Source organism: Zootoca vivipara, chromosome 6 (assembly GCF_963506605.1).
Source record: "Zootoca vivipara chromosome 6, rZooViv1.1, whole genome shotgun sequence".
Taxonomy (NCBI): Eukaryota; Metazoa; Chordata; class Lepidosauria; order Squamata; family Lacertidae; genus Zootoca; species Zootoca vivipara.
In genome coordinates this window covers 84154734-84180393 of record NC_083281.1, presented here as the reverse complement: position 1 = coordinate 84180393, position 25660 = coordinate 84154734, and the positions used below count along the sequence as shown (strand labels likewise).

Sequence of the window (25660 nt, the reverse complement as noted above, 5' to 3'; positions counted from 1 at the left end):
CGAGGCCGTCTAGATGCCATTTCGGCTCAGTGGCCTCCACGTACACGGGCTAAGAGCACTTCTGATGAGATTAGGGGCCTCCTCTGCCCCGCTCTGGGTTGCGCCAGGCTCCCCGCTGGCTGCATGAACCTGGACGATCGGGGGGGGGGGGGGGAAGACTGCACATGCGAAGGAAACCCGGCAAAAGGCTCACCCAGCAGGTGACCCTTTCCCTTGGAGAGCTATGCAAGACAGAGAGATCTACCTGGAGATGTAGGGGGATTGAACCTGGAACCTTCTGCATGCGGCAATTGACCTCTAAGCTACAACCCGTTCCCTAAAAACAAAGCAGTAAGATTCTAGTCCTCATTGTTCTGAACAAAAGGCTGGTTTCAATAGCAGCATAGGAATCTGCCTCACGCATTGACCAGCAATGGCTCTCTCACTGTCTCTCCCAGCCCTAACTGGGGATGTTCTGCATGCCAAGCGGGTGCTAACCACTAAGCTACCTCCCTTTCCCACGTACATTCCTACCAGAATGGGAGCTGGCATCAGGCCATAGTCTTGAACTGCCAGTTACCTGGATTCGGCCCTCTGGAGAGTTTGCAGGTCTAGGTCTTTCCGATTCCCAAGCAATCCCCACCTTCAGAGTTTGGTTGCGCTGGTCAGCTCTTGCAGAGAACCATGGGCGAGAACCAGGAAGGCGGATCTGCTCTGCTGTGCCAGCCATCCTGACTTGGACCTGCAGACCAAGGCAAGGTCCTCAGCAGCCTCTCCCAAACCGGGTGCCCTCCATATGTTGTGGGGCTACAACTCCCATCAGTCCCAAGCAGCACAGCCAACGGTCAGAGATGATGGGAGGTATTGTCTGAAGGATCTTGAGGGCACCTCGTTTGGGGAAGGCCAGTCAAAAGTCTAAGTGGCCAATCCTCAAAACTTCCTAAGGAGCCAATCGATCAGGAAGGCAAAGCTGCAGATCATTTTGGGCGTTGTGAAGATTATTATCCCTGTTGCGATTATATGCCTGTACCCAACCTGAAGCTAGGCTCTCTCAGGGCAAGCTCTGACATGACTACTCTCCCTGCATTTTTATTGGCAAAGTGTGAAGGGCAACAGAGGCCTTAACAATCCAGTAAATCCCGAGACTCTGCAGGAACTGAAGCTTGGATTTCTGCAGGGAGATTTGCTGTTGCACTCAGGCTCTGGCAGCATTTGGGGACTTTTTAAGCTTAGAGGAAAGGCAAGTACAAGGCGACATGATATACCACAATAAAATTATGCACACCATAGACGAAAGTTTTTCTCCCTCTCTTGTAACACCGGAATTTGTGGGCATCCAATGGACTCAGGACAGACAAAAAGGAAGCACTTCTTCTTGGTAGAGCATGAGACTCTTAATCTTAGAGTCATGGGTTCAAGCCCCACGTTGGGGAAAAGATTCCTGCATTGCAGTGGGTTGGACTAAATGATCCTAGCGGTCTCTTCCAACTCTAAAGACATCTAAAGCACTGTTAACCCAATTTAAAAACAGCTGTGGCTTCCCCCAAGCAATACTCCTGGGAGCTGTAGTTTGTTAAGGGTGATGAGAGTTGTGAGGAGATCCCTAATTCCCCTCACAGGGCTACAATTCCCGGAGTCCTCCAGGGAAGAGGGTCTGATTGTTAAACCTCTCTGGGAACTGCAGCTCTAAGGAGGGGAAATAGCAACCTCCTCGTAACTCTCGGAACCCTTAACAGAATACCATTCCCAGGATTCTTCAAGGGAAGCCACGACTATTTAATGAGGTATCATGCTGCTTTAAACGCATGGCGCATAGTTGGCCTGACAAAGACACAACATTCTGGGTGGGATCCCCTATTATTTCCTCGGAATGGCAAGATTTCACACAAGATGAAGTCAGAACACAGAGGAATTTTAAGAACTTTGGTGCACCTTCAGAGGAGAATTGTGCTCGCTACGGTGAAGGATAGGTTGCGCCGGTGGGGGCACCGCAAAACAAAGACGAAAGATAAAAATGGTGGACGTCCTGGGATTGCTTTGGACAAGCGGTCACTCTCGCCGCATGACTCCTGCACCCCACCCCACCCGAGACTTTTCTCAAGGGGAAACTGGCCATCGATCTCGGGACACGCAACTTCCAGGGCCGTTTCTTATCTCAGAACAGCCTCTGCCGCGAATTCCTGCCTACGCTTTAATGTTTAAATTATTAAATGCATTAATGTATTTACATTATTCAAGTCTTATGTGCATTTTTCTCAGATAATTTATGTATAAGAGTTTGAATGTCCATGACTGTTAATGTCTACAAGCCTTCCTGTTCATTATTGATTCTGGAAAGGAGGGGAGGGGGAGGGAGGGAGCAGGGTGGGGGGGGAGAGAAAGCTAGTGTTTTAATGCCTTATTTTTAATGTATTAAGAGTCTGAATAAGTGCATTCTCTTTTTTCTTTTGTAATTTCATAATTTAAGTAGTGCATTTATTAAACTGACACAGTATGAATTGTGGTGAAGGCTGGCACTGGTCCAGCCTGCCAAAGCAATTCGACCGACCATCACGCTGCACTCTGCAAATCTCGCAGTAGCTTTTGCTCTAGACCTCAACGATCTCACTCTCTCCTCCTTTCAGAAACCGGGGTGGGTGCAGGAGTTTATTTCGAAGTGCACACTGCCTTTCCCTTTTGACAGCTGCTCACCTCCAGACAACTCATTCCTCCTTTTTTCTCCTGTTTGCATACCTGTTCGCTGCAAACAGATCATTATTCTCATGTACCCCAGGCTGAGATAGAACAGTTTTGTTTTTCTAACAAAAATAATATGGTCATAAGTTTTCTTTTTTGGGGGGAGAGGGGTTTGAGGGTGTAGTGCAACCAAAAAAGGCCCACAATTAACACCTGTGGCTTCCCCCACCAAATTCTGAGAACCGTTGTTCGTTTAGGGTGCTGGGAATGATAGCTCAGTGACAAGCACACTACAGTCCCCAGAATTTTTTTTTTGGGGGGGGGAGCCATGTGCATGTTAAGTGTGCTTCATAATGTTAAATGCAGCTGTAACCCTGGTTCAGACCACAGGTAAGGTGCTGAAAGAACTCCTGCCCCGAAAACTTGGAGAGATGCTACTGGGCACTGTAGTAAATATTGAGCTAGATAAACCAATGACGACGCAGTGTAACAACTTCAGGAAGGACCTTATCCAACTAAGTCCTGCTCGAAGCAGAACCAAAGTTAGCCATGAATTTAATGGACCAAAGTTAGCCGTGCCCATTGATTTCAATGGGTCTTCTCTAAGTAGGCTTAACAGTGGATACAAACCTTTGTGGGTTTTTGTTTTCTTTAAAAAGGATGTATGCTTAACCTCTGCCTACGTATTGCACAAGTGACAGTGTGTGTGTGTGTGTGTGTGTGTGTGTGTGTCTAGAGTAACTTCTGTGGATTTATTTGGAAGGCTGATTAATGGCTTGTGTACATGGGAGGTAATTTCCTGCTGGTTTGAAAAGGTCCTTTACAGTCCCCCATCCCCCCCATTGTATAATTAGTGCCTATTGTCATGCTTGTAACTTAGAGATCAAACTGGTTTCAGGTGGTACCTTCTCTCCCCTTTTCTGTTTAGAAAAACAAATGTTCTTCTATTACTAGCTCCTGCTGTTAAAGATTTCCTACCTTCATGGTGAAGGGAGCCAGCCCTGGGGGGAAACTGGGGCTCAGTGGCAGAGCTTCTACCGGTATCTTGCACGCAGATCATCCCGGATTCAATCCCAGATAGGAGATGGAATAAGACTCCCTGCCTGAAACCTTGGAGAGTCGCTGCTGGTCAGTGTAGACAATACTGAGCTAGGTGGACCAGGCAGCTTCCTATGTTCCCAAGTCTTAAGGGGAGGTCCGTAGCTCAGTGCAATTTCTCAGCTTCTCTCGGCCTGAACACAAGACGGCATCCCTGTAACATGATCAACGTCTCAAACTTGTGGAAGCGCACAAAAGGGGGGTGGGGAGAGAGGAAAATAAAAGTGTCGGGGAAGGGGGAAATGTTGTTGTTGCAAAGTTCCTGGCCGCTGTTTTAAGAGAGCTGACTCTGCCATTTCTAAGGTTAAGTTTGTGTTTTCCTCCCTCCCTCCCAAACGGGCTTACTCATTACCATTCTTTAACTGTTACAATTTATATCAGCATATAATGTTAAATAATTACAGGGAACGAAGGCTCACTCTGGCGAGGATATAAACGCACCGTGGGATTCTACAGATTTAAACAAATAACGCGCGCGGCAGGGGGGCGAGCGGATGAATTAGCATTAATACCCTGCTTGGGAGATCCCAAGGCTGCTCTGCTGTTTAAATACAGATCCTTTTCTGCAACCATCGCGGCAAGATGACAGCTCGCCGAGCCAGGAGGGGAAGCGGCTGGGTGGTGGGCTTTTCGGGCAGCCGACAGAGTCCCCGGAAAGGGACGAGGGAGGGGGAAGGGGGGGAAGACAAGAAGGCAACCCTCAGCAAACACTCAATGGGGCACATCAGCTAAAAATAAATAAAAGAACTCCTGTTTTAACACTTGGTAGCAGCCAGCTAGATTAAAACCTTCCCTTTTAAGGGATGCACGGGATCGCCAGCTAAATGGAAAAGTTGGCAGCAAGAAGAGGGAGACGGAGAGTTCACGGCTGAGCAGCCGGCCGCTGAGGACCTGCCTGCTACCAGTGACGTCCGGGGACGTGAACAGGGTCTGTGCATGATCACAGGAAGATAAGAAGATGCCTTGTGCAGAGTCAGGCCGTTGTGTCCACCTTTCTCAGTATTGCCTGCTCTGACTGGCAGCGGGTCTCCAGGGCTTTGGTAGAGTCTTATTCCATCTCCTACCTGGAGATTAAACCTGTGTGTACAAGGCAGATGCTTTTCCCTTTGAACTATAGTCTTTATCCAGGGCTGGCTCCTTTCTTGGGGGATAGGAGATCTTAAACGGGCAGCTCATGACAGAAGACCATTTAGTCTGCTAAACAGAAAAGGGGAGAGGATGTACCACCTGAAGGAGCAATTTGATTTCTGTTACAAGCATGGCAACAGGCAATAATAATAATAATAATGTGATGAACTCAGGAGAGCTGCTTTTCAGGCTGGCAGGTAAGTTATCTCTTATGTAAAGTCATTAGTCACCCTTCCAAACGGATCCACAAAAGTTACTAGCACACAGCACATTTAATACCTATGCACACCTGTTTTGTTTTATTTTTACGGTTTCAAAACATTCAGGAGACCAGCACTTATCAGTGATTTCAAGAGCAACTCATGCAAGTCACTTGTGCCAAAACAACCTTCTCCAGTCACAAATGTGCCAGGACCCGGCCGGTCACACACACACACACACACACACACAGACAAAAGTAGCCTACTATGTAGAGTTGCTGTAAAGATGAAATGGAGAGGGGGAGCAATGTGGAAATGAATGTAAATATAATAATAGGAGAAGGATTCTTCCTCGGGTGCCCGCCCCCCACTTCTGAGATTGGGCAGGCAGCAACCACACAATTATGGACTTCCTACCCCTGCAACTCTCTCCCCAGAGAGGCCTTCCTGGTACCTCCTTGCATATCCTTTCAGCCTTGGACAAGAACTGCTTTTTTTCTATTTCCCATTTATTTTTTTAATTATTTGAATTGGTTCCCTCTGACTGCCCTTTCCGTTGACTGCTTCTGCTGCTTTTAATTGCACCTTCATCTTATCGTTCCCCAGTTTTAGTGCTTTAATTGCTGTTTTTTAAAAAATCAAACCCCGGGGAGCAGAAACACTTCCGCTGACATACAGGAGATAAATCTTTTAAGAACGAAAGAAGTAACTCTCACCCAATTCACAGGGAATTTGTTCCGGCTCGCCTGCAGGCAGCCACTCTTCGCCCTGGGCGAGCCGCTATTTACCAGCCTGCCATTAGTACCGCTGTGCAATTAAGTTGGAGAGAAGTCCACTTCTGGCTGAGAATTGCCAGGCAGCATCTCTCTTCGACAAACCTGTGATGTTTTTTGTTGCTGGCTGCTTTTTAAAGAATAGAATCCCAATCAAGATGAGCTGTTCTGATGTGACAGACCTAGAGCAAGAGGCTTGTGTTGCAATGAAAGAAGGCTTCGTAGATTTTGTCAGGAAGGTATCCTGAACAGAAAATTTTCCTGCAGAATTCCCTCAAGATTTCTCATTCCAGGATAACTTCACTGTGAGTGATACACAGTTCTCTAGTGTGATAACATGAGGTGTGGGAAAGAAATTCTTCCACTGATTTATTTTCTCTCTGAAAATTTTCTGCTGCAACAGACGCTAATGTTGCAGGCGCCAATTACAATATTAAGCAAAATCAGTAGATACAGAAATTTTAGCTTTGTTTACTAAATAAAAGTGAAATAACCATGCCAAATTAGAGCATCAGAAAATTATCTGATGCAAACTGAAAATTCCTTGGTGCAAATTCCTTTAAATTTACATAGAAAAACTTTCCCCATTCAAAATATTCCAGGAAACCCATGTCACTGACAACAGCATCCTCATTAGCAATGGAGGAGAAATTTGATTTGGATGACATTTAAAAAGAAACCCATCAAATTTTTACTTTCAGAAACAATACATGAATAACATAGCCCTAGCCTCTAAAATTTGCACTTGGTTTTGAAATGCAGTTCTCCAGCCGAGCAATGTTAACAAAGAAAGTGTGTGTAAATGAGAAAATAACATTTTTTTATTTAAAAAATGCATTATATTTGGGAAATTTGTTTTACCGAAATGTGCATATTTGGGCAAAACGACATTAAAAAATGTGTTTGTTAGGATAAATTTTGCACTAAAAACTTGACTAGTTTTCATGTGGACTAAAATAAATAAATTTGCAAATAGATGTGGGAAAATGTAAGAAACTGAACATCAGATTGGAAAAATGAGAGAAACCAATATTGATAGATCCAGCCATGCCTAATAGACACATAGACACCAGTAAGCTCTAAACTTCCAGCAACGTTTTCAGGTTCTACCATCCTTGTGGCTCACCTGGAGGATAGAATATTATGCAATGAGGAAAGGAGACTTCCTCCAAGTTTTTGGCAGATTCCAAAAAATACTTGACCCTCGGGAGATAGAATGCTTTCATACTAATATGCCACGTATTCATAGGTAGGCCCAATTCTGCTCATCATCTGTTTGCAATTTTATTTATTAAATAAATAAATGTGATTCAGAGATCTCCTGGAGCACCTCAGAATGGTTTACACTAGATGGGGGTGAGGTCCGACTCCTTCTTGCTTAAACAACATAAACAGCCCAACAAACTTTTACCCAGCTAGGTACGAAAAAAGCTAAATAAGAGTGAACTTCTATGTGAAAAGAACTATGAATTTGCTTCAGTCTGAAAACAAATTCCTAGGTACAGAATGTGCTCAGAAGCACCCAGTTCATTCCTTCTAGCGGTGGGTCTTCTCTACCTAGCTCTGATTGAGTGGATCTTTGAGTTCTAGTAGAATCAGACAAGCTTGAAGTTGGCACCCACTCCTGATGGAAAATATTTAAATGCTGCCTTTGAGAGCAAACTCTCCCCCCCCCCCAAGGCAACTGGCACTTAAAGAGGGGGAATGCAATAAAGATACTTGTAGATAAAATATTAAGAAACCAGCTGCTAGCCCACTCCAAGTCACCAGATTTTAACCAAAGCATACCAATATTTAAAACACACAGACAACCTTCGGGAGAAAGTCAAAGGCAAGAATAGAGATAAGTCTTAAGATCTCCTCAAAGGTCCAGCAAAAACTTTGTCCACAACTTTCCAGTTTTTGTAGTGACCTATGCTTTTGGCTTATGTTTTTAGCCATTGATTGTATCAAGTGAAATACTACTTCTAACTTTATCCAATAATATTATGTATTATAATTATTTTTTTAATGGACAGGGGAAAAAACACCTCCAATATTAAATCATTACTATTTGTCTTGTAATTGGACACAGGTGTACATTCTCTGTTTCACTACACTAAAAAAAATACAACTGTAAACCTTCTGATAATAAAACCTTCTGATTCTCAATGAAGGAAAACACTGAGCCTTTGTTGAGGGGTTTGTGTGTGTGTGTGTTTGTGTAACAAAACAAAATACTAGTATATTTTAATCCCTGTATTTTAGGCTTTTATTAGTCTGCAATTTGCTAACCATATAACCTTATATATTATCTGCTGGGTGAATAACCAGAACCCTGTGTGTATGTCTTTTTAAAAATCACATTTAAAAAATCACATAAAAATCACATAAAATGGGTTTTCTATCAAAAGGGGGGGGGGCTTTTTTAAAGGTTGAAGGTGAAAATATTATCAGACAGGTGAGATTGCCCTACTAAAATTCAACGCATCCCTTTTATGTGCCTGTTCATTTGAAACACCTAAAAAGAGAAATACTACCCAGAAAACTTTACCTATAGGGGGTGGGGGGACACTCCATCCTGAACCCCCAATTCTCCCTTTGAAAAGGCTTCCTGGACTATTTACAGAGCAAAACACTCCCATCTGACAGTGGCTTGAAAACTCAGGCGGCGGCGCTTTTTACGATAATGAAAACTTCCGTGCACATCTCAGACATCCGCAGGAGCGACTTGCCCTGCTTGTAACTTCCGCGACATAAGAGAGTGGGGAGAGAAGGAAGCTGGTGTCAGACGGACCGCAAAGTCCGCTCACAAGCTTTTTATGATCTATATCCCTGCATGGGAAATTCGGAAGGAGAACAAGGAGGAAGACGGAGAGAGGGAGGGAGGAGGTTGTGGGGGAGGGAGGCGGAAAAAGCCTCTCCTCTTTACTGGTCCCACTGTCACTGCAAATAAAGACCACGTCAAGATTTAAACCATAATAATGGGGAAAGCTATAAAAGGTCTTGGCCATAATGTTTCCTCTGCTACCCCCTTTCATAAAACGCTCCCTTTCTTTCTGCTGCGTGCTTTGTAGTAATACATGTAATGCTTTGGAGAACGAGCCTCTGTCGGGGGGAGGGAGCTCGAACGGCACGAGAGTGCTGCCCGCCTCCCATTTCCAGAAAGTGAACGGGGATTTCCCCCCCCCCCAAATACCAGCCTCTGTCCAGCTTCCCCCCCCCCACACACACACTATCCCCCATGGTAGGACACACAGGAAATTCCAAGACAACGAGGCTTGTAGAGCAGAGACCACCAGCAGCCGGTAGACAGTTTGCAACACGCAACTCACCACTTCATCTGCTCCCATGCCCTGTAGGCAACTGAGAATTTGCTTTCCAAGAATGTTCTAGGGCCTCAGTGCAACATCGTGGCTGGCCCCTAGAACAGTCTGTCCGTGCTGCTGGTCAGTGACTACATTGTAATACCAGAGTGGGGATCCTTCAGTCTGGGGACTGAATGTGGCCCTCCATACCTTTCCATCTGGCCCCTGGCCCTCGGCACTCCATACCTTTCCATCTGGCCCTCGGCTAGTCACACTTCTCTGAAGTCTCTCAGCCTCACTCACCTCACAGAGTGTTTGTTGTGGGGAAGGAAGGGAAAGGAGATTGTTAGCCGCTTTAAGACTCCTTAGGGAAGTGATAAAGCGGGATATCAAATTCAAACTCTTCTTCACCTCAGGGCCTGCCCTGCCCCCCCACAGACCACACCTGTCAGTGGCCTGCCTTGAGTTATTTTTGATCATGTCTGTTGCTTGCCTAGTTGGAGACTGATAGAGTGTGTGTGTGTGTGTGTGTGTGTGTGTGTGTGTAGGGGGTATGTGTGTAGGTGTAGAAATGACTAACATCACTATGGCTGCAATGTAAGTCTCATCCGTTGCTCTGCCCACTTTTGCCTCTGGCCCCATCCACCACTGGTATGTGGCCTCCCATAGGTTGCCAATGTAGCTCTTGAGCTGGAAAAAAAAGGTTTCCCGTCCTTGTTGTAATTACAAAATTCTGAGTCTGAGAAAAGGGAGGAGAGATGACAGAAATGCCCACTCTGCTCACTTCTGGATCAGCTGGGGTACAAAGGAGCAACAGGCTTCCTTGGTGGTTGCTGAGAATCAAGAGAAAGGTGGCACAAATTTATCAAGCATGCCAGATGCAGCTGCCTTTATTGACACAAGTGGAACTAGACCAGTGGTGAGGAAATGTTTTCAGACAAAGGGCCACATTACCATCTAGGCAACCTTCCAGGGGCCACAAGTGAAACTGTGTGGGGCAAGAAAATGTTAAAATTTACTCTCCATTCTCCATCCAGGCAGGTAAAAGCTCAAGGATGCATTCTAGTCAGGCAAAAGGCTCAGGAAGGGAGAAGAGCAGGGTTGGTGGTGAGAGCGTGGCCTGGGGGAAAGGGGTGTAGCCTAGAGAGTCCAGAGGGCAGGAGAGAGCAGACTGGGCCAGACAATCCAGTACAGTGGTTCTCAGTGTGGCACGCCACACTGGTGTGGCAGGAGAGGATGGAAAGTGTGGCAGGAAGATTCAAGGACAATCAAAGGAACATTTAAACCTTGGCCTACTACTGTGAGGCCCTGACTGCAAGAATGCTAGACTAGACAGACTTTTGGTTTAGAAGCCACCGGGCTCACTTTATCCTGAACAGACAAGTCGCTTCCCCGCAACTGCTCCTTCTGCAATGCAGCCTACAGTGCATCTCCCCTGCAGGGTTGCTTGTAAGGAGTTTGGCAGTCATGGCAAGACCATGTTGTTGTCGTTTAGTCGTGTCCGACTCTTCGTGACCCCATGGACCATAGCACGCCAGGCACTCCTGTCTTCCACTGCCTCCCGCAGTTTGGTCAAACTCATGTTGGTAGCTTCGAGAACACCGTCCAACCATCTTGTCCTCTGTCGTCCCCTTCTCCTTGTGCCCTCAATATTTCCCAGCATCAGGGTCTTTTCCAGGGAGTCTTCTCTTCTCATGAGGTGGCCAAAGTATTGGTGCCTCAGCTTCAGGATCTGTCCTTCCAGGGAGCACTCAGGGCTGATTTCCTTCAGAATGGATAGGTTTGATCTTCTTGCAGTCCATGGGACTCTCAAGTCTCCTCCAGCACCATAATTCAAAAGCATCCATTCTTCGGCATCAGCTTTCTTCATGGTCCAGCTCTCACTTCCATACATCACTACTGGGAAAACCATAGCTTTTTCTATACGGACCTTTGTCGGCAAGATGATGTCTCTGCTTTTTAAGATGCTGTCTAGGTTTGTCATTGCTTTTCTCCCAAGAAGCAGGCATCTTTTAATTTCGTGAATGCTGTCACCATCTGCAGTGATCATAGAACCCAAGAAAGTAAAATCTCTCACTTCCTCCATTTCTTCCCCTTCTCTTTGCCAGGAGGTGATGGGACCAGTGGTCATGATCTTGGTTTTTTTGATGTTGAGCTTCAGACCATGGGATGCATCTAAGTCAGTCCAAATCAGAGTGGCATGAATGAACCAACGTTAAGTCAGGCCCATTAATTCCAAGGGGTCTACTTTGGGTAGGACTAGCATTAGACCCGACCGGCTTACATGCAAAGCACTTGCATACCACTCTAACCGCCATGGCTCCCCCTGCAAAGAATCCTGGGACCTGCAGTTCATCAAGGGTGCCAGGCACTGTAGCTGCGAGGGGATCCTTTGGGGCCAAACTATGACTGTTAAAGTGGTATAAATTAGCATAAACCTTTTTTACACTGGTCTTTGATGCCTGAGTTGCGTGTTTTCGGGACCCACCCTATTTTGGGGGAGGTTATAAGTTTGTAGAGGGACCCAGGTGGCGCTGTGGTTAAACCACTGAGCCTAGGGCTTGCTGATAAGAAGGTCGGCGGTTCGAATCCCTGTGACGGGGTGAGCTCCCGTTGCTTGGTCCCAGCTCCTGCCAACCTAGCAGTCCGAAAGCATATCAAAAATGCAAGTAGATAAATAGGAACCGCTACAGCTGTTTTAAATTACTGTAACCTACAATGGGACCTTGCTGAGGTGATGCGATCTGAATCAATGCACTGCAGATGCTTTGAACATGAGTGCCCTATATACAGATGATGATGATGATGATGATGATGATGATGATGATGATGATGATGCCACTGTTACAAGGGGACCAAGGCAGCTGAGGGTTTGAGAAAGGTAGTGCCCGAACACCAAGGAGGGATGTGGTGGAAGGTGCAGGTGATAATTCTCAGTCACAGCCAAGTGGCTGCACCCATAAGCACTTCACCCCCATAGGAAGCTGCTTTGCACAGAGTTCCATCTAGCTCGGTATTATCTACACTGACTGGCAGCAGCTCTCTAGGGGCTCAGATCAGGGGTCTTTCCCAGCCCTACCTGGAGATGCCGGGGATTGAACCAGGGACCTTTGCATGCAAAGCATGCTATCCGCCAAAGTAACGCGCGTCCCCCCTTCATGACAGGGCTGTCAATTACAGCCTTGACTTACGAGGCAAATATTATATGAGCTAAATATGTAGAGCCTGTCTAAGGAATAAGAAAAAGGAAGGGTGACTGAAATGAGAGGGAAGAAAGGGGTGTTTTTTAATGGGAGGTAGAAAAATGATGCCCGTTTCTAAAAGAGCAGCACAGATAAGGAGAATTCTGTAGGGTGCTCACCCAGCTTGCCTGAACCTCCACTCCCTCTGCTGTAATACCACCTGCTTAACCACAGCAAACTTTAGATCTGTAAGCTACTTAGTGCAGTTGCCGAACGTTTTCCACTTAAACCTCATAGACACTGAGGATTCTGCAGAATTCTGTATAAAACCTGACACACAAACCTGAGCTTTGGTTAAGACAGATGTGGGGAACCCTTGGACATCTGGATGTTGCTGAACTACAACTCCCATGATCCCAGGTTATTGGCCATGCTTGCAGGGGCTGATGGAAGTTGTAGTTCAGCAACTTCCGGAGGGTCAAAAGTTTCCCATTCCTGAATTAAGAGATTAACACCAGGACATGGTTTGATGGCCGCCTTTGAGGTTTGAATTCCCCCTTCCTTGATCCAGCATTCTCTCCGTGCCAGAGCATTCTCTGGTTGGTCACTGTGAGAACAGGATGCTAGACTGCTTGGGCACTGGCCAGATCCCGCAACAGGACTCTTCTTATGTACCCAGTTACCCATCTTAACCAGAGTTTCAAGTCTGGGCATTTGCAAACCCTGTTTAGGAGGAACCCCGTTTGGGGCGAACCAGGGTTTGTGATGCTGCAGATCTATTACCTTTCTTTATGAAGCAGCTTAAACAAAATCAGTCAGGCACTGTAGATAAATTAAAAATAAAGAAGTTAATGCCATAGGAGGCAAGGACAAAAGGAAGGAAAGGGGCAGGGAAGCATAATGGACCCAATAAAGTCAGTCTTCTCAAGCAAGGGCTATAGCAGGCATCCCCAAACTGCAGCCCTCCAGATGTTTTGGCCTACAACTCCCATGATCCCTAGCTAACAGGACCAGTGGTCAGGGATGATGGGAATTGCAGTCCAAAACATCTGGAGGGCCGAAGTTTGGGGATGCCTGGGCTATAGGATCCAGCTGTTGAAAAAAGGGCAGAAGAGAAGGTAAAAGCATAATGGGAATTGTTCCACTGCATGAGTTAGAGCAGTGCTGAAGTACAGAAGCAGCCCCACGACAAAGGGAAGACCTTTTAGGAATCCCACAAAAGACTTATGAGAAGTTTTAAGGGCTAGTCTCCCGCAAAACCATGGGCAGCTGCTGCCCTCTATAGGGCAAGCGGTGTATAGCATGGGAATCCTGGACCCCCTCACAAGCTGCAATTAACAGAGATACTCACACAAATGGGGGCCAGGCGGATTCCCATGTGTGCAGTGGAAACAGCCAATTCTCCAAATGGGCAGTTTCAGGTGGGTGGCAGTCTGAAGGCCTCCACGGATCACATTTCATTCATTTACTTATTGAATCTATGTCCCACCTTTTTCTCAAGGGAGCTGAAGGTGGTATGCATCGTTCTTCCCCTCCTCATTTAATTCCCACAACAACCCTGTGAGGTAGGTCAGGCTGAGAAGCAATGGCTGGCACAAGGCCACACCCAGCAAGCTCTGTGACGCGGTGGGGATTTGAACCCCGGTGTGTCCCAGGGCCTAGTCTGACACTCTTTAACTACTGCACCACACTGGTGCTCAAAGCAGTGGCATACAGTCACCCCCATGGCATGGGCTGCCGTAACATACCTTTGTCAGCCATACCTTTGTACAAGGTAGGAGGAGGCAGGGACGGATTGCATTCAATTACAACGTCTTGTCGGGATGCGCGGGGAATTTCAAGGAAGCGCTGCTATTGATCTGAGGCCAGGCGAGTTAAGCAGAGCTGACAGTTCCCCTTTAAACATGCTCCCTCGGTAAGTACATTTGCATCCGCGGACAGGGCGCGCGCATGAATTTGTCCAGGTCAACACATTAAAAGGAATCGACAGATTAAAAGAGTGCATTTTGCACGGACCACAGGGAAGGGAGGGTGAAGGGGCAAAAATAAAATAAAAGAAAGAGCCACTCGATGAACAGAGTCAGCAGTAAATAGACAAAACCAAGAAAGAAAGGAAAAGAAGAATGATTCGGCTCAGAACTCAACCAAGAGGTCAAGCATCACAGAAAACAAATTGACAAATTAATGCGTTGTCCTAACAGCCGATGAAAAGAAGTTGGCATAAGACGGAAAAACCATATTCCATCGTTCTGATGGTGGGCATGCAATGCAGAGAGCTAAGAGACGTTAGCATGTACTGCAAGGAGGCTTTCTACAAACCCTATTCTCTCCCCACCCACCAACTCCCTGTAAGTTTCTAGTCCACACTGTTGCAGAGATGGGCTTGTCTGCTTGGCACAGCTGAGCTCCCGAGAACAGCATTGAGAACACACCTTGAGAAAACATCACCTGTGGTTTCCAGCAACTGAAGTTCAGGAGCACCACTGCCTCTGGCGATGTCAGCAGAGCACAGGCACTGTGACTAATAACCACTGAGAGCTTTACCCTCTGTCAATTTGCCTAATCCTCTTTTAAAGCCATCCAGACTGGTGGCCATCACTGCCTCCTGTGGAAGTGAGTTCCATAGTTTACCTTCCCAACATTTCATAGAAACATAGGAAGCTGCCTCTTACGAACTCAGGCCATTGGCCCACTGAGCTCAGTACTGTCTACACCAGGCATACCCAAACTTCGGCCCTCCAGATGTTTTGGACTACAATTCCCATCTTCCCCAACCACTGGTCCTGTTAGCTAGGGACCATGGGAGTTGTAGGCCAAAACATCTGGAGGGCTGCAGTTTGGGGATGCCTGGTCTACACTGACTGGCAGTGGCTCTCCAAGGATTTCAGGTAGCGTCGCTCCCAGACCTACCTGGAAATGCTGCAAGGAACCTGGGGCTTTCTGCAGGCAAGGTGGATGCTCCACCACTGGGTTGCAGCCCTTCCCTTCTGCAATGAAACCAAGCGCCACAATTTTATTTTTTTAAAGTTCTCTGCATATTTTCCCCAAGGTTCACTTTGAACAGTCCAGAGAGAGGACCAGTGAGCCTCTAAAAGTCTATATATCTATATATATTTTCCGATCGGTACGGGGATTCCCAGACAGTTGGAGTCAGTGGGCAACCAACCCAGAGTCCCCAGTCAAACATTAGTCAGGATAATTTAGCACTGTCAGCCAGAGAGATGCTATCAGCTCAGCGACCTCTGGGCAAGCAGTAACCCTAATGGGCTTATAATGGCCTTGCATTCCTTCAGGCCGGTTCCTGTGGGTTTTGAATGCCGGGAGAGATTCCATCAGGCTGGTGGTGCGGGTCAAAATAAAAGCGAGCTTTTGCAAACCAAGTACGATGGGGAGCGAATACAGTATGCTTCGCTTGGAGAAAAGAAGGTTAAAGTTCTTCAAATATCAGGAGGACTGTCACATCGGAGACAGGGCACGCTGTGGGCCCCACATGCACTACACATTTGAAGCAGTATCACACCACTTTGCCATGGCTTCCCGCAAAGGCTCCTGGGAGCTGTAGTTTGTTCAAGGTGCTGAGAATTGCGAAGAGACCCCGCCCCCTACTCCTGTTACAGAGCTTCAATACCCAGAATTCCCTGGGAAGAGGGTCTGATAGTTAAATCATTCCGATAGGTAAATCATTCTGAATGGTGAATAACCCCTAAAAACCCCAAATACTTTTGTATTTCTTTACAGGAATGATGCATCAAATTTAATTAATTAAATAATAACAACAAGAAGAAGAACTTCTTGATCATTTTAGGTACTCTTTTACAAGGTTCTGCACACACACGCAATGACTCATCTCCTACAGGCCCTGCAAACTTATCATAATGGAAACATCCTCAATTTGTATTATCTACATAGATGGAATATGTATGGAGCTGGATGCAGAACTTTATTTATTTACTATAAATAGTAAATTTATTTACTATTCTTAATAATAACGATTCTTATCTATGTACTATTTTGTACACAATTGCATATTTATCTGCAACGCCTTACATTATCATTCAACCAATAAGTGCATGTCTATAAATTATCATACGGATAAGAAGAAATCCAAAATTCTTATCAGAAATATATACTGTGAAAATAATACGCTGAACAAGTATGTATCATCATCGTTCATCTCGCCCTCACTCCCAACCCTTCATTTTTTGTTTGTTCTTTTAAAATCCCTCTTTAAAGATGGCAACAATAACTGTTCCCACTCCTGTCCAAATGATCAATCATCTGCACATCGTCTAAGCCCTAATAATGCATGTGGATTGATCCAAGCCTTGCATTTTATCATTCCAATAAACGATAAATGCAAGGTCCGTTTTCCCTATGATCTTTTCAGAAGTTAGCTTTTAAAAAAAGAAATTACTTTATTACATATAACAATGCAGATGTTTGAGAGGTGCAGAAACGAGCAACTGCTTGCCTCATGTTTAAAATCATATGGTCCACAACTTATTAGAAGGGAAATGATGCAGAGAGGAGAAGTGGTTATTGCAGAGGCTTTAAACAGTTCTACAGATAATAAGATCATGATACCACGGAAACACGATGGAGCGGTCAATAATAGGTCCTAAAATACAATCAAATCCAGATGTGAATCATACTTTGCAGGAACTTGCCAGCCGTAAACAACCACTATGCAGCGGCATGTGACATAGGCTTGTCTTTACCCCTGGAAACTTGCAAAGAACGAGCAAGTTTTTTCAGGTATGGCAACGAATAAGACCTTCTTAAATCAGGTATCAAGGTAAAAAGCAGAATTAGTGCTCCGTTTTCTATTTCTATGCAAAGTAGACCCAGCCCCCCAAAAGATACAGCTTCTACAGTCTTATTGCTAAGAGAAAAGGCTTTTATCTCCACTGATCAAGTGCAGCTTCACCGCCCCATATTTCTTTTTACACAGAGCCAAACTCATTGCTTTGAGCAGGATGTGCAACCGAGAAAGAAAAAGGGAGGAGAGGGGAAAGGCTGTTTAGATTCCACAAGTGCTTGAAGGATCGAGAGGGGAAATTGGGCAGCAGAGAGACACAGGCGGGCGGGGGGGGGGGAGAAAGAGACAGACAGACAGACAGACAGAGACGGGCGGCTGTGTCACTGAGCATCTGGACTCAAGGAGAAAGCTGATCCCACGCCAAGGGATGACAAACGCTGGCTGTAAACAGCACTAGAGCGAGTTGCTGACGCTCCGAGAACCACAAGGTTACACTTCCCATCGCGGAGCGTCCAGGCGAAATTTTAATGGGCCAAGACCGACAGCAGGGAAATGAGAGGCCAAAATTAAAAATAATAATAATAATAATAATCGTAGATTACAGCCCCCCGCCCGCCCGCCTCAGTCCATTTGCCGCCACCGCTGCGGACAAAGGGCGCTGCTGCCTCCGTTAGAAGCAGAGCTTGCTATTAAAGATCGCAGAGGTTACTCCAAGGGGACTGGGCTGGGTTTTGATGAACTACGGCAGTGGTTTGGAGAGGACTTTTTGTTTTGTTTCGCTGGCTTAATAAATGGTCTTGATTAAAGTTTCTAGCTCTCAAGCTAATGGGACAGAAGCTTGGAAAGGTAAATGCAATGATGCTTGCAAAAGATTGGGAGGGAGGGATGGAGGGATGGAGGGAGGGAGGGGGTCATGTCCACAGCTGTCTCCCTCCAAATACTTGTTCCTACATATTTGCCCAGGGGTGAGGGGCAGTCTTTTCTCAGCTGTTATGGGTAACCAATATTGACAGACCCAGCCTTTCTAATACTGTCTACTTCTACTTCTTCTTCTTCTTTTTAAAAAAGGATAAGAGAGACACCTGAACCTGGAAGCTGCTGCAACATCTTTAGCCAAAGTATCCTGCTCAATTGTGCAATGGGATGCTGGCTCATTTCAAAATGGGGTGGGGGGGAAGGTGGGACAGTGCTCATTTTGCTCAGGGGCACATCCAAACTTGCCAGGAACCATGCTGAAACCGGCTTGCCCCAGTGAGCAACCTGGCTGCCAAATTCTGCACCAGCTGTAATTTCCAAACCGTCATCAGATGCAGCCCTACACATGATGCATGTTCGAACGCAGGAAGCCCCGGGTAACTAATAAGCTCACGCCAGAGGTCTGCGGCACTGAACGACCAGCGAGTCAGGCCGTAAGTGGGGAGCGAACGGCCGATTAGTTAAAAGGGTCTCTACGGATGCGTGGCTGGAAGTGATGACGACACCTAAGCAAAAATGAAGAGGCTACAAGAGGAATAGAGAGGGAGTAAGCGGGAAAAAATAATTAAAAAGGAACCAGGATTGAAAGCCTCCGTTCCTTTTCCATGTGAGCTCCCGTGGTACCCTCATATGCATGAAGGTTCGTTGCGAGATCAATATTATATTTCAGGGACACTGAATTTTATTTTGTATTTTCTTGATTTGTGCTGCGTTTCCCCCCCCCCCCACCTTTTCCCAACGAATTATTTTTATCTTATATCTATGTCTATATATAGATATATGGCTGCGATGCGTTCCTCTTTTCCTCGGAGCAATTATGAAGCAGTATATAAAGAGCAGGGGAGATGATGTTAATTAAACAGAAGGTAATTTCTGTCAGCCCACAGGGTGGGGGGCAGAGAGCGAGCTGCCTGCCATTCTCCTTGGGAAGAAGGAGAAGAAAAATCAGTGCGAAAGCATAGGTACTTGCATCAGCAAGAAACAGCCTTAATTTTTTTTTACTTAAAAAATATTGCAGACAAGAGCATGAAGGCACACGAGGCAGCAAATCTGGAGCTCTGTCTGAGCTTCGCCCTACTAGCAAACCCACTGAAATGAATGGAGATGACAGACGTAGGCCTGTTACACTTTTCGGTGCCTGCTTAAAACCTGCAAGCCTATCCAGTCATGCAGAAGCTACAATAGAGGAGCCTGCTGGATCAAACCAGTGGCCCAATCCAGCATCCTGTTCTCACAGTGGCCAACCAGATGTCCCAATTGGAAAGCCCACAAGCAGGTCCTGAGCACAACAGCACTCTCCTCCATTTCTGATTCCTAGCAACTGGTATTCAGAGGCCAATGGTCTCTGTCCATAGCTAAGGGCAGGAAAAGCAAACAATGGTCTACTTCAGGGGTGGGGAACCCCTGGCCCTCCAGATGTTGTTGGACTCCCACCAGCCCCAGCCAGCATGCGCACAGACGATGGGAGTTGTAGTAGAACATCTGAAGATTTTGCAGTTTCTCCATCCATCTATGGGGAGCATTCACATCCTGCCAGATGTTGCCAGACTCCAACTCCCATCAGCCCCAGCCAGCAAAGCCAGTGGTTAGGGGTGGTGATGAGAATAACATCTGGAGGGAAACAGGTGTCTCCCACCTCTGGTTTGGCGTGAGACATTTGAGGGCCTGAAGGTTGGCGGTTCGAATCCCCACGACGGGGTGAGCTCCCGTTGCTTGGTCCCAGCTCCTGCCAACCTAGCAGTTCGAAAGCACATCAAAGTGCAAGTAGATAAATAGGTACCACTACAGTGGGAAGGGAAATGGCGTTTCCGTGTGTTGCTCTGGTTCACCAGAAGCGGCTTTGTCATGCTGGCCACATGACCTGGAAGCTGTACGCCGGCTCCCTCGGCCAATAACGTGAGATGAGCGCCGCAACCCCAGAGTCGGTCACGACTGGACCTAATGGTCAGGGGTCCTTTTACCTTTACCTTTAAGGCCCATGTGTGAAACATTTCAGAATCCTCTGCACCTTAGAGGCCTTCTGTGGGAGGCCTTTGAATGGGGAAAGACGTAGGGTCTGGGAATCTTAATTATGATACTTTGTTCTATAGCAGGAACACCGAAATCTCAAAGTCTGCTTGATGAGGAGCATGAAAGGAGGTTGAGATTTCGTAGAGGGTTTCCCTGATGAAGAAGCTGAGTGTACTACTACCTCTCAGGTTAATCTGCATACACACAATACACCACACATTTCATTTTCATCAACGAATGGAGAAACTCTCTACTAACCGAAGAGATCGGTTACGTGCCAAAGTCCTCGAAAGAAAAATCTCTGATCAAGAGCAAGAGAGTCCTTCATGGGTGGTTGGAGATGACCCTCTGCTCACCCAGGAAAAGATAAGGAGGGGGGGGTCACTAAAGGTCAAAGTTCAGAGGTCACCTAGAGAGCACCACACATAGCGATACTTAGGTCCTTCTGTCCGAGACGAAGGAGTTGACCCGGGAAAGAAGTGGCCAAACAGATGCTCTTTTCAAGAGAACAAGCTGGTCAAAAAAAAAAAACCCAACCACATGGACATGCAGCCCATGCCTGGTTGAGTTGAATTACGTGAAAGCAAAGTTATTCTTTTGATTCCCACACCCCACAAACGCAGGACTCACCAGAGCTTCGCGGGATGCTCCATTCTCAGGTCCAGAAGAAGAGCCAGTCTGCAAGAAGAAAAAAGCAAGGTTAGAGTGCCACCCAATGGTCACCTCTAAGCATGCTTAGCTGCTCTGACATACAAACAAACAGGAGCCATTACTCGCTAGGAGAGCACCCACTTTGAATGCTAAAAGGTCTCCGGTTCAATTCCCAACATCTCCAGTTTTAAAAGCACCAGGTCTTACTGGTGAGGAAGCACTGCTGTTTTGCCCAAAATGGATGTTATTTAATATTTTCGATTGTGATATTTATGGAGTTGTCAAAAGAACATATGATTTACACGACTCCGGCAGCAAAACTGGTGATCACTGAGCAATGGAAACCTGCTGCAGATCTTTCTTTGGAGCGTCGGCACCAGTTTATTTTGCTTATTTTATTTATTTATTAAACTTATTAGTCACTTGGCATCCAAAGGTCTCCAAGCAACTTAACGTTAAAGAAAAATATATGCACATACAAAATAACATGGGGGGGGGGCAGGGATCGTACAATACATTAACATCTCATTTAACACACAACTTGTGGAAAAGCAAAAACAGCATGCCAGCAATATCCAAACCATAAACGAAGCAATAGTCCCACCCACTAATCAGCAGGTGAACCTCAACCAGTCCTTTTTTGAATGCAGCCAATATGGAAAAGTTTACTCTGTGACTGAAACTTCAAGGAAAAAGGGGAGTCTTTTCACTTGATTTGGCATACTTTTACTGATTTCACCTCGAGGTCTGGCTTTTCGAAGAAACGTTCCATTCAGGCTTGGGAAATGTGGCAACAGGTATAATTAATTCATTGGTCTTATACATACTTTTAATTACTTATTTAGTGGTTTTTGTTATCTTTCCTCTGCTGCAGTATGAATTAAGTTGGAGTGATATGGGGCGATAACTCCTCTAAACAAGATGCATGCCTAAAGGTTTTGTCATGGTTTCTGTATGCAACACATCCATGCTTAAGATGTTTGCTACTCAGCCCTGGGCAAAAAGGCTTACTGCCCCCTACAAATGCAGAAGAGAGGGGACAAAGCAAGACCCCACCCCCTCCCCACGTGCAGAACCAACAACCTTCAGAAGTTGTTCAGCATGGCGAGTCCGGCCCCTGCTGTAAATTTCCCTAAAACAAGCAATACCAGTGAAAACATTTTTTTGACAACTGGGTAATTTATACCCACGCTAAGAGGCTGTGCTAATAAAAGGATGGCAGATTTATAAATCAACATGTGTGTGTTAAATTAGGGCAACAAAAAAAAATGAGGGGCAGGCAACCAGCATGCCAAGCAGACCTAGGATGAAGGAATAAGAATCTTAAAAATAAATGACAGCTCAGGTTTCCTCCCCTGCAAGTGTTTTCATGCAAAGCTAACAAGGCACTGAAGCACGGAACAATTAAGACCTTGGCCACGGTACAAGGAAAAATTGGTGTGCTCTTGGATCCAGTGAAATCACAGCAACATGAGTGGGGTAGACCTCAGCCTGGGTGGGAGAGAGGGCAGCATGGCACCCAAAGCATCACTATTTGGCCCTCAGGATGCCAAAGTGCTCAGCAGTCCTGCCTGGCACCCTCTGTGAGTGTTTTCACCAGACTGGAATGTGGCTTTGAATTCTGATCATAACTCTCAGTCGCCTGGATGGAGGCTAGGGGGGGGGGTGTAGAAACCAGCCTGCTGATCAAAGCTAAAATTTGCACCCATTGCTCCGCACACATCTGCTCTGGACCCGTCTGCCACTGGCATGTGGCCCCTGGAAGGTTGCGCAGAAGGGAATATGAAAAAGGTTCCCCATGCCTATGCGCTGCGTGAAGAAGGACTTCCTTCTATCTGTCTTGAATCTTCCAACGCTCAGCTTCATTGTATGCCCAAGAGTTCTAGGGCGAGAGAGGGATTCAGCTGCCAGTCAGTGTAGGCAATACCTCGCTAGATGGGTCTCAGTATACGGCAGCTTTTTACAACCCTCTGTCTTAAGGGAAGGGCTGTAGATCAGTAGTAGAATCACAGAACTGTAGAGCTGGAAGGTACCCTGAGGGTCATCTAGCCCAACCCCCTTCAATACAGGAATCTCAAGTTGAACACCTGCCTTGCACACAGAGGGTCCTGGGTTCAAACCCCCCCCCCCCAGCATCTCCAGGTAGGGCTAAGAGAAGACTCCTGTCTCTGAAACCTTGGAGAGCTGCTGCCAGTCAGTGTAGGCAATACTGAGGTAAATGTATCAATGGTATTGACTTAGCATAAGGCAGCTTCCTATTTTCTATTTTTCATGCCCCCCCACCATTGTAGAAACACTTTTTAAGTCGGAAATGCAACCCCCCCCCCCATGGAGTCCTAACATGCTCTCTATCATCTTCTCTCAGAAACCAGATCTCACTTTATTTCCCCCACCAAAAGCTGTATTGAATTTTACATAAATGTACAGATATATAAAAACTTCCGGGCTCCTCAGGGACCCGGCCTGAATGATTCACCCAATTAGATCTACATTTGGCTATTATGTAGGATATTGAACTACATCAATCAGTTCAGGTTAAGATGAAGAACTAAGAGAAAGAGACATTTGTCTTAAGAGAGGTCTCTAAGGAAACGGGGAGGGGGGTTCCTAAAAAAAAGAAAAACGTACATTGTTGAGATCAAGGGCAGAGAAGCAGTGCTTTTGACCTACACAATCTTGTAGACCTCAGCCTTTTTGATAACTTTCAATTATTGTTCTCATTTTTTAAAAAAATCACATGCTTCTAGACCTCATGATTACTTGGAGGTGGGCTGTTAACAGAAACACTTAATGGATATAGTCATGTCAAAGGGTCGAACTCTTTTCCTCAAGAGATGTTCAAAATATTCCTTTAGTTAATATGAGACATACATGGATAACTACTTATTTGATTTGTATTTTTTTAAGTTGTAATTTTACTGTACTATGGGGGGAATCGCAAAAAAGATGGGGGGGGTAACTAGAGCAGATGTTCTTAGAGCACACTGCTTGCTTTTTAAATGATGTAATCCTGGGCATTTGAACCTTGGTTGCTGCAAGACCTCTTCTGACACACATACAGTTCCCACGTTGAAATATCATGCCTGGTCTTGTAGCAGTATTGCCAGGTTAAGATCAATTGATAAAAGACCTATAGTGACTTAACTGGTTTACCACTCTTGAAACTCAGGTTCACCATGTGATTTGAGGCTGGCACTGAGGAAGAGCAGGGCTCTCCCACTTTTAGCAGCTTGCAGTAGGCAGCAGTTCAACGGGTTAAACCTTTTCTAATGCAGAAACGCTGTTGCGGGGAAAGCTTCACCTGTCAACAGCAGCCCAATTTGGAAATAGGAAGAAGTCGGAAGCAGGGACCCTTCCCTAGTGGTTAAGATGCATGAATATAGGAAGCTGTCCGTTTCAGATCTGATGGACGGCGAAGAGGATATCAATGTGTCTGGTGGAGCTTAAGAGTGTACAAAGAGTCTCACTGTTGAATCAGCCCTACAGCCCATCTAGACTGGCATCCTATATTCAAAGTGGCCATTCAGATTCCTCTGGGGAGTCTGAAAGCAGGACCCAAGCACAAAAGCTCTCCGCCCCACCCCCCACCCCTTGCACTTTGCAAACACTGGCGTGCAGAAGCATTACTGCCTCCAACCTGGTTGGATTCAACCCTTAGTTTTAAAAGTTCTCAGGAATAACAAGGCTTAAGGTAATATGCAACTGTATGAAATAAAAGGGGGAAATTACAAGTGAGTTTTTATTCCTTTGGAAGTATACACCTGTAAGATGTTTAATAGTCAACAAATGTATATAGGCAACTGCCCATTTCTGCGGGGGTTATGTTCTGAGGCACCACATGTATAAATGAAATCATTTTCAGGAAAAAGCCTGCAGATACCCTCTAAATCTCTGGAAACTCTTGGAAAACTCTTTTAACAGCTCCACCAAACTCTACCACAATGCTCCCTCCAAACCTCCTAGCTCAAACTCCAGCTCTACATAGGCCTAAAAGGTCAGTGCAAAGGCTCCTGAGATTGCACTTGCAAAGCCTCGGCGGGGGTTGCTAGATGCTATTTTTGCACCATTTTTGCCGTTTCCGCAATCTTCTCGGGCCATTTCCTCCCCCCTTTCCATGCCACGTCCAGGTTTGTAGCAATATGCAAGGTTACACGTGCCTCAAACACATGGAAATGGGGAGTTGCCTGTACTTAAATATTTAAATATAATTAATAGGTCGGGGGGGTTGTTTTTTCTTAGAATGATCTTTATTTAGCAAATTAGTGATACTAGCAAAGCCAGCCTGGTACGGGTATATACAGTGGTACCTTGGGTTACAAACGCTTCAGGTTATAAACGCTTCAGGTTACAGACTCCACTAACCCAGAAATAGTACCTCGGGTTAAGAACTTTGCTTCAGGATGAGAACGGAAATTGTGCTCTGGCGGCGCGGCAGGAGGCCCCATTTGCAAAAGTGGTACCTCAGGTTAAGAACAGTTTCAGGTTAAGAACGGACCTCCGGAACGAATTAAGTTCTTAACCAGAGATACCACTATATGCTAGTTTAAGCTACTTCTAGGATGATCCCTGTTTGTTAACTAGAGCTGCAATCCCTATACAGTGGTACCTCACAAGACGAAATCAATTCGTTCCGCAAGTTGCTTCGTATAGCAAAAATTTCATCTTGCGAAGCACTGTTTACCATTTACCTGGTTTACCCATTTAGTTAATGCATTCCTATTCATCTTGCGAAGCGCAGCCATAGGAAACTTCGTCTTGCGAGACGCCTCGCGCAACGCAAAACGCTTTCGTCTTGCGAGTTTTTCGTTGCACGAGGCATTCGTCTTGCAGGGTACCACTGTACGCGCTTACCTAGGTGTGAGTCCTGCTAGCTCAAGGAATCCTGAGCTGACATGCTTGGGATTTGCACTGTAAATCCTTAATTATGTGGGGCTGAGAGCAG

The 25660-nt window shown here is 45.9% G+C and overlaps 1 protein-coding gene across 2 annotated transcripts in view; it reads right to left on the bottom strand.

Annotated features, from left to right (window-relative positions):
* PEX14 (peroxisomal biogenesis factor 14) overlaps positions 1-25660 on the bottom strand; it is a 116640-nt gene that overhangs the window by 83106 nt on the left and 7874 nt on the right. The window contains exon 2 of one of the 2 annotated variants that reach the window (XM_035120490.2): positions 20698-20745. In XM_035120490.2, the coding sequence (XP_034976381.1) occupies positions 20698-20745 (48 nt within the window). Of the gene's footprint in view, positions 1-559; positions 2042-20697; positions 20746-25660 lie in introns of those variants that run through there. The other variant, XM_060276232.1, reaches the window with a different exon arrangement.